Source organism: Vitis riparia, chromosome 12 (assembly GCF_004353265.1).
Source record: "Vitis riparia cultivar Riparia Gloire de Montpellier isolate 1030 chromosome 12, EGFV_Vit.rip_1.0, whole genome shotgun sequence".
Classification (NCBI taxonomy): domain Eukaryota; kingdom Viridiplantae; phylum Streptophyta; class Magnoliopsida; order Vitales; family Vitaceae; genus Vitis; species Vitis riparia.
Window position 1 is genome coordinate 20,404,350 of NC_048442.1, and position 9,667 is coordinate 20,414,016.

The 9,667-nt window shown below is 37.4% G+C and overlaps 1 protein-coding gene across 7 annotated transcripts; it reads right to left on the reverse strand.

The window, feature by feature from the left end:
- Positions 1-977: 977 nt before the first annotated feature.
- On the reverse strand, positions 978-9,239 carry LOC117927136 (trihelix transcription factor ASIL2-like). Of its 7 annotated transcripts, XR_004653296.1 has the most exons (4): positions 8,236-9,238; positions 7,542-7,604; positions 7,312-7,385; positions 6,870-7,143 (listed from the first exon to the last, which is right to left on the reverse strand). XR_004653296.1 is itself a non-coding variant. In XM_034846552.1 (2 exons), the coding sequence occupies exons 1-2, from the start codon at positions 9,035-9,037 to the stop codon at positions 1,406-1,408; spliced, it is 816 nt and encodes a 271-aa protein (XP_034702443.1). In that variant the 5' UTR covers positions 9,038-9,234; the 3' UTR covers positions 978-1,405. The 7 variants fall into 7 exon arrangements, 4 of the variants coding, with proteins under 4 accessions (XP_034702443.1, XP_034702441.1, XP_034702442.1 ...); XR_004653295.1 differs by lacking the exons at positions 6,870-7,143; positions 7,312-7,385 and adding an exon at positions 978-1,419; XR_004653294.1 differs by lacking the exon at positions 7,312-7,385 and having other exon boundaries at positions 6,870-7,311.
- Positions 9,240-9,667: the final 428 nt, after the last annotated feature.

Sequence of the window (9,667 nt, forward strand, 5' to 3'; positions counted from 1 at the left end):
ATATATGTTTACCATAATATTTGAGACACAAAAAAAATATAATATAAATATTTTTTAAATTAATAATTATTATTTTAATATTATATTTTGATAGGATTGCAAATTCATGTTGCAATATGAGAAATATTTAGACTATGTTTGGTTTTCAAAAAATACTTTTTAAAAAAATTAATACTAAGAAAAATAATTTTCTCATGTTTTGGTTGTCTTATGAAAATTCAAAAGAAAATCAAATATAATTAAGATTAATTAAATTTTTACATATTTTACTTATTTTAAACCTAAATTTTTATTTTCCTTCCTTGGCTTTTCCTTTCAATTTTCTTTTTCTCTCATTTTCCCTCAAATTTTCTAAAAACCAAACATACCCTTAAAATTTGTTGTGAAAAAATGTTAAAATAGAACAAATAAAATGAAACTTGGATAAAAAATTAATTAAGAATAATTATTAACAAGATCTCATTCTCCATCATCTTTACAACTTTTCAAATTGATAAAGTAAATACTAATATTTATGTAAATAAAATAAAGTAAGCATAGGAACACTATTCATTAATTTACATTTTTGTCCTAAAGCATCAATGATTTTGTATCATTTGACATACAAATGCTCTCTTCATCGTGTTAATCAAGGGCAGATATTCATGATCTTAGTGTAAAGAAAGTATGCAAAAATTAGGAAAGTGGGTTTGTGAAGTGTTATTAAATAATAGAAAGTAATTCATTCTTCAGAAGCAAAATGGTTAGCGGCTGATGGGCAGCCACCCAATATGCAGAAAGAGAGTGTTGTAGACCCACCTCAATCATCAGCTGCCGGTTGCTCTGTTGATGAAATATCTGCAAACTGGAACAGTTATATAACAGGATAGGTTGCTTAATGAGGCAGAGATGGGCTGGAAAGCTATTGGGTCTTATCTTTCTATATGGTAATAAAAACCTAAACCCAACAATATTAGAAAGGTGTCCATGAATGAAACTGACCTTGAAAATTCTTGCCTACAACTTTTGGGTATTCAAGATTAGGAATGGAAATGAGGAAGTTAAGATATACAGCATAGCCCTAATAATAATGACAAATGAGAAAAAGGAACATATTGTTTATACTCTTTATCTGTTATGTTCTGATCTACGTCAAAAGCAAAAGGGAAAAAAGAACAAGAAAGAAAAGAAGAAACACTACTGGTGAATAGAGGGGGGGAAAAGGCAAAACAAAACAAAACAAAACAAAACAAAACAAAACGACCTTTTATCCAAGCTTCACTGTCAACTGCCTTATCTTCTTCTGCAAAATTCGCCAGGCCCATGTGTTTGTACGAACTTCGCAGGGTTAAACTTGATATCTATCTATTCTATACCTTCCATCTTCAAAGTTTGAAATGGTTGACACTTTGCAGAGAGACGCCAACTATGAATAACTGTCTGTTACAGTGAAAACAAAAAAACAAAAAATAGAGAGAAAAAAATACAACTTAGAATGTAACCAAACAAACTGACAAGCCTCAAACAGACCACCAAAATAAACCCAATACAATCATATCTCAGAAGCTGACATTCAATTATTTTTGCCTGCTGTTTAAGCCACTTTGCTTAGAGCAAGGTACATCGATCTTCGATATCAAAACCATATTTGCATTGATAGTGTAAATTGATTTTTAACTGTTAGCGGTCTTTGTAGCTACACCTAAGTCTGCTTAAAAAGTGCACAAACTTTTGTACCAAAACTATGTTATATCTCATATATCAACAAAACAAAAGGAAATGAAAAAAGAGAAAAAAATCAATAATGGACAGACGAATATATGGGCGATAACAACAATATATGGGCGAGGGATAGTCTTCTACCATATCATCATAAATGAAAATTTACAGTATAATCATCAAGAAAGCAAGCAAGTAGACATAGTAGATGAATAGTCATATACTATCTGGATCTGTATCATCAACCAGAAAAAAGAGAGAACTTTTATGCATGTCAACTACTTGTTCAACTCCAGATTGCAGCTAAATCAAAAAACTAATAATCAGGTCAACAAGGTAAATTATTAAGTATTTGGGCCTTCAGGTCAGCAACATCGAGCTATTACACCCATCCAATCCTTTTTTTTTCAATAAGTAAAAGAGAAGAAATTGTATTGGAAAGAGACGCTAAAATAGGGACTCAAAAAGATACAGCATAGGAACACCCCCCTCTCCAGATGGGACAAAAAAAGCTTTGAAAAGCGGAGGGGCCAAAAAAAACCACCCTCAATGAGAACCCACCCAATCAATGAAACCTACTAAAGACGGAGGACCATCTTTGATGAACAATTTCGTCTCCGACCAAAGAAAATAAATAAACTCTTAAGTCTTTGAATGGACAGCACATCATCTTCAAATGCAATTTTGTTCCTTGCCTTCCAAACCGTCCAAAAAATACATAAAGGACCTGCTCTCCAAACTTCCTTTTTCTTTTTTCCCACAAAAGACCCATTCCAACCCAAGAGCATCATTTTAACAGAGGCTGGCAGCACCCACTGCATCCAATCCATCAACGACCAGTGTTAAATTATAGGCTAGCATGGCTTTTTTTACTGAGTCAGCCTGTGTCCTTTTTGGCCTCTTTTCACTATACTGAACTTAAAACTATATCATTTCTTACCAGCTCATGTATTGGCCTTTGCTGTGCAAAATCAAACTGCCCCAACCACTTCTCTCATCATCCTCTATTTTGCAGTACCTCTACCATTCACATGAATGCTTACAACTAAAATGTCCAAATTTTGCATTTCCACTTATCTAGTATAAAAATCCTCAGTCTATGCACATTCTGCATGTGTTGTTTCAGAGGTAGAAATCACTTTGTATTATTCATCGCAAATCGCAATTAGGGTATATATCAATCCAACTTTCATCCTTAATCTCCCTATACAAACATCATTTGTGATATGCTATCAGCAAAGATATTTATTTGTTGACTCTCCTCAGATAGGCATTATAGAATAATTACTGAGAAAGGGAATAGAAACGAGGGAAAAGTTCAAAACATGTCTTAGTAAGTAGTGGATCACCAGCATCATCAACATGTAGCTAGTAACCAGCAGCCATAAAGACCTGGATAAATCTTTCCAGCTATTTTGTCTTAGAGGTTTAATACCTTTCAAAAGTTCAAAACTTGAGAGTAGGAACAAAATGCAGACAACCCTACAAGGTTCCTCCCTTGCATTGATGTTTGGATCTAAAAAGATGAGTTCTGATTGATTGCAGAGGAAATTTATCATAATATCAGATCCATTTTTCTCTGGGATCCGGAAAGTCTAAGGAATTTTGTACAATAAGTTTGAGGGAAAAAGCAATTTTCCAAATTCTACTGTTTTTTTCAACCACAAAATACATTTTTATGTTTTCCATGGACATGTTTTTCTGTTAATAGTCAATACGATCTAGCAAGGACAAAATAAGAGAAAGTTGCTTGCAATGGTTCAACAATATACATTGAAGACCAATAAATACACCACTAGGAATGAGTTCTGATTCAAGCTAAAGGAACTAAAAGGAAATACAAATGAAAAGAGGACAACCAAAAAGAACACAGATCAACACAATGAGAAGAGATGGTGGCAAATAGTTTTACAGTGGAAATCCCCCTATCTAGTTAAAATGGCAATACAAACGCGTTGCCAACCACAAGCCAACAAAATTTGAGGCTTTGTTTAGTTTAGTTGAAGAATGCAGAAGGAAATGGAATAGGAAACCTTGCCCAAAAATATTCCACTGATATGTGGAGCAGGGAAGTGATTGGGAATCAAATGAGCAGCTGACAGAAAACCTTGCCAAATAACTTCATTGAAACTTCCTTTTTTTTTTTTTTTTTTCTTTTTGACCAGTCAAAGGATATTAAAATATAAATCATCATTATTATAATATAAAAAAATAGTTTATGAGTTACCATGGGGAAACAGTTGAGAAAAATTTAGATGTGTGTGTGTGTGTGTGTGTGTGTGTGTGTGTGTGTGTGTGAGAGAGAGAGAGAGAGAGAATTATAGGAAACACATTTCTCATAATTTTCACCGGGTGTCAACTGCTTCTGGAATGTTTACTGATAGTCTCTTGAGAGCTTCTGAAACATTTCCTAAATGCTTCCCAAAAGTTTCAAAAACATTTTACAAAGGCCTACCCTGAATTTTTCTATTTATTTGATTTAAAATTTCAAAATTTTGAATATCTTTCTTTTATGACCATTAGCTTGCTGCCCTGTAGCTCAGTTCTATTCTCCCGCACATCTTTGTATTCTTGGCTCACTACCTACAACATACATTGCCTACTGAGGTTCACTGCCCACCCTTGACCCCCAGTCTCACCTTGCATAGTACGCCTGATTCACCAGGCTCTACCACTGCAGGATCCGATCATGGTCAAAAGAAGAGCTAGATCCTAGGTCAGAAGGAATGTTAGTTATATGCTTAACACATGCAAGTCAAATGTTGTTTTAGGGGATGACCCTTTTTAATTTAATAATTTGATTTAGTTTTCTGCTCTATTGGAAATCTAGATATTATGATCACCACACTAGAGCTTCGGCTATAATAATCACACATTAAAATCAATTCAATAGAGCAATGGCCTTGAATACACTTCATAGTTTTCCTTTTGGCACCTCCAATGATGTAAGGTGAAAAAAAACACAAGTAAAAACTCCAAAGAAAGCACCAAAATTTCCTAGAAGTTTCATCCTAGCTTCAAAACAGGTTCCCTTGGAAGCAAGTTTTGGCACTAAAACCATGTTGCCTGCCAACTATGGTAATTCGGTCCCAGTGCTGAAAGATGTGCCTCAGGAGTGAATTTCAAAATGTCTGTTACTTCCTGCAAATTGCCTTGTGTAAGAACTAGTAGACAGAAGAAATTTGGAACAAAATAAGGCAGCATTGATAGGCTGTTGAACAAGAATGCTCAAGTGGAAATCATCTTGGAAATTGGCTATAGAGGAGAGAGAACCTTTCATGAGAAAGGAACAAGCAAGTGACAGAATGGAAAAATAATAAATAGGCCTTCTGAGCAGTTATTTTGGGGCCCTGTTAGCAACCCATCCTTCTTCCATAAGCTGTCAGAGTCCAATCAAAGTGAGCAAGAGATACGAGAAGCAATGTGCTGATGAGCTAATAAAATCATCAATTTTACATATTGGAACCTCAATTTAAACAAATAGGATGAGGAAAACCAACAAACAGACAGGTAAGAGATCTTCAACGAATGAATAGCATTTTGGGGCATGTGCTAGAGAAGTAAGAGATCTTCAACGACTTAACAAAAATAGAGACAAGGGTCTTAAAAAGCAAGTAGTCACATGTTGCTAAAATAATGCTAGGACTCCCATCCAACAAGTGAGGAAGTAGGGCAAGACCAAATATCCTTGTCTATTTGAGCATATGTTGGAACATAATTTCAATGCATAAATTATATAAAATGCAAACACTTCTTTCAAATATCCAAATTTGTCAAAAAATTCCACCAGTTATATCTGGAAGTAAAGAACCATTCTAACTTATCTTGGAATATAATTTCAACTCCCTTAAAAATACCTTCAGAACTTGATGATATAACCAGTTCCATGTATCTGATATGCAGGAGAAATATGAAAGATTAACTTCCAAGGACGTTTGTGAACTCTAATAACTTAGGTCCCATAGGATGAAGAACTCTTGCTCCAAACAATTGAGTGCTAAAGAGTACAAGGCTTTGGTAAATCTCCACAAGCCGTGAATGGTCAAAACACTATTCATGGTCACCACATTCCCTAACCATGAAAACCCAGCTTCTATTTGGTCAGATGCCTTGTCCAAATGAATCAAGTGATCCTTTTTCTCATCCCCAACCCCACCTATAAGTAGCCCTTTCATAATTCTCAATTTTATCAACCAAATTAACCTGAATTTGATATTTCAAATTTAAGAATGAACCTGCAGAAAATATGAACAATTGTGAGAAGAAAATGAGGATAGAGAATAATCCCCTTGCTTAAAAGCCCAGGAAGCTTTGAAACTATAAAGAACTCTCAACACCTCCATTAACTATGATTGCAGATATGGTGGTCCTAGTGCAAAATACCTATCAGGAGATTAAAAAAAAAAAACTAAAAGGGAAAGGGAGAAAGAGAGAGAGAGAATAAAACAAAACAATGTGCACCTAGTATAACCTCTAACCCAATCTCTATCTGCTCCAAAAGTTCTCTTCATAAATGTAAAATCCAAAGACTTTGAGGTGAGATGTTGCAGGCACTTTTGCAGATTCATTTCAACCACAAGGCATCCTTATTACAGCTCCAGAAGTTCTCTTAATTGGCAATCAAGAGAGAATAAGCAATCTCCCCTTCACTAACAAAAGAACTAGGAGTAAAAAGATGTTATGGGGGCACCAACAGCTTTAGAAAACCAACAGAGGACTTTGGAAGTGATGTTACTTTTCAAAACTAACATCTAGCGGAATCAAACTCATTACATTCTCTTAATCAGTTCATGATAATATCCAACTAATTCTGGACAGGCAAAGAAACACCAACTGAAACCAATATCAACATCAAACAGCATAAATCTAATTTCCTGGACATCAAAGTGAATCTCTGCCTGCACATCAAACATGGGTTCTTAACACCCCATGAGTACAGTATAAGGAAATGTAACTAACCAAGAATTCATTAATGGACTTGGAGTAATCTATTTATCTCTGTTTCACAACTTGGAAATCATGTTTATCTTCCTCCTAGCATTAGCCATTTGCAGACAGAATTGTTGATGCCATCACTTTCCTTAAGCCACCCAAACTTTACTATTTCCTTCCCAAACAAAATTTCTTCCAAAAATCATATTAGCCTAATTAACACAGTATAGAGCAAAATGTTGAAATCTTGCAATCTAAAGTAATAGATTAGATCTAGTTAGGCTCAGTTGCAATTCAGTACCATTTGATATAAGATTAAAATTACAAAATGACTAGCTAGTAAAAAAAAAAAAATCAAGATAAATGCCAGATATGGATGAACAAATCATATGACTTCGTTACATTAAGTGAAAGCCAACTTGTCCTAAAATCCCCAGAAAATACAAAGGAAAGAAGTTCATTAACATCAGCCCAGCCTTGAAAACTTGCAGATCCCCCCCATGCAACCTATATCTTCAGATAAGATTTTTCATACCATTATTGAAATGGAATAATTTGAATAAAGAAGAAAAAAAATTGCCAGGCTGCTTAAGCATGATATTGCAAGGAAGAAAAAACCCTCTACATCTCAACTTGCAAAAGTTCACTGATACATCTGATGACCTAGAGAAGACCCTTTACCTGGAAGTCAAAGGAAAAATGGGGAGACAATATCCCACAGAACCCAAACTCAGACATAGAGCTCCCATCAAAAGCTGTCCTAAAACAATGGGCAATTTCATTACCAACTTTTTCATGGATCAAACTAGGCTCCGTCTTTACAACCAACAACCAGCCACCTAAAACTCACAATTCATTTCATGAAAGAAATAATATAGACATGGGTCAAGTAATTCCAGAGCTATTCTTACCCACTGGGCCTCATCCCCAACTGTAAGGGAATGACAACACATTCCCGGACCCCGCATTTCAGCCTGTTAAAGTTCAAAAGCCATGTCCTCTGTTAAGGTATATAAGGTAAGAATTACTTCTACAGTAATATCACATTAAAGTAAGACAATATTTATTATTAAACTGCCCGACAGAATTGTGCCACCAGAATCCCTTCCCACTCATAAAGGTATGAGCCTTTTCTAAAGTTACAAGAGGCAGTCCATATCCTCCCTCACCAACCACCATGCTTCCAGCACAAGAACACATGAACCGACAGAAAGCAACTACCTTCATTTCCTTCAGAAACCATTTCATTGGATGTTGCCCGGCCATATCATGATTGTATATCACCCAAAAAATTCAACAACATAGAACCCCAATATGTAAATTCTAATGGAAATCGTCCATCCAAATAAAATAAATGGTGCCAAAAGTTTGTGTAAAGAGGGATGAAATAATGTGGCTCTGGATACTCTACCCAACATGCCTTGCTTATAAACCACAAACTAAACTAAAAATAGCAATTTTTCAGCAATCAAGATTTCACAAGACTGATTTACTAGCATGGCAACAGAACCAAAGTAATAAAAATTCGCCAATAAAACACAAAGTGAGCAGAAAGGCAGAACAGCTAGCCTAATGAGAGTTTAATAATTCAGAATAACATCTCACCATTCCCGGAAGATCGCTTAGCATGCTTAATTTTTTCAAGTTGAACCTGAGTATCCATGAACAGTTTCATCCTCTGAATCTCCAAATCCCTTGCAAACTGCATTCTCTTCACCTCCAAGTCTATCATCTGCTTCTGCTTAGACTCCTCAACTTTCTCATAAATCTCTCCGAACCTCACAATCGCCTGAGCCAATTCCTTCACCCCTTCCCTGCCTCCGTCACCGTCAGACTCCGACCTTGCCGACTCCGCCTCCTCCACCTCCTCCACAGCCGCCGCCGCAGCAGCCACCACGGAGAAGTTCCGACGGAAGGACTCGTCGGCGGTGACCGGAGCCGGACGTTTATGCATTACCGATCGGGGACCCACAGGCACTGGCGGAAGCATTGGTGGTGTTTTCCGGTAAACCGGCGGCGACGGTTTCTTTGCCGGCATGTTCGATCCTATTAGCGCATCGAGCCGCTCGTAGAATGGCCATTGACTCGTCAACGCCCCGTTCGAGTCCGAAACCCTAGACTTTTCGATCTTGTACTTCTTCTTCAACGTATCGATACGGTTCTTGCACTGAACGTCCGTCCGGCGAGCCTTCTTAAGGTGGCCGTGAAGGGCGTTGACCGCGTCAGCCACCTCCTGCCAGTGCTTCTGCCGGAGGTTGCCGCGGTTGAGCTCGAGATAACGGTCACCCCAGGCCTCGATGAGAGTATGGGTAGCGTCCTCGGTCCAGCAATCTTCACGGCAAGCCAACGGCTGTAACGGTCTCGGTGGGGCAGTCGCCGGCGAAGGAGTTCCGGTGCCGTCGTTCATAGGGGCGGTGGTGGCGGTGGTGACGTGTCGTATCCTGATTGGCTGCCGTAGGGGCGTTCCTTTGTGGGATTAATTTTTTTAATGAGACGAGGGCTGCGTCGGTGAGAAAATGCATAAAGAAACGGCGACTCACCGGCTGTGCACAGTCGCGTGACCCGCACGTGCGCATTAGCTAGTGCGTTTGTACGGACACGCCGCCGGAGGAGTATTGTTACGCCGCTCTTTCTGGGCCATGCACAACAACTAGCGGGTGCCTACATTAGTATCTGGGCCACCTAGAAAGAGAGGCCCATTGTTGTCGGCCCATTTAATTTATATTGCCACCAACCAGGGTGGCGGTTTTGACACAACCAAAAATGGCTCGAATTGCAGCATGTTCGGATTAAGCATAATCGTATTCATGTCCTAATTTTGTTCGACACCCTTATAGCCTTTACGTAAAAGATTAATAATTTGGCTATATTTTCTATTACTTTTTTGGACCTTTATATAAAAATATCATATTACTATTTTGTTCGACACCCTTATGACTTCACTTGTGTGCTTATTGCATATTATTGATTGTGATAAAATGCCTTCGATGGGATATGTGTATGAAGGTATGGATATGGTTCGTTTGGGCATCAAAAG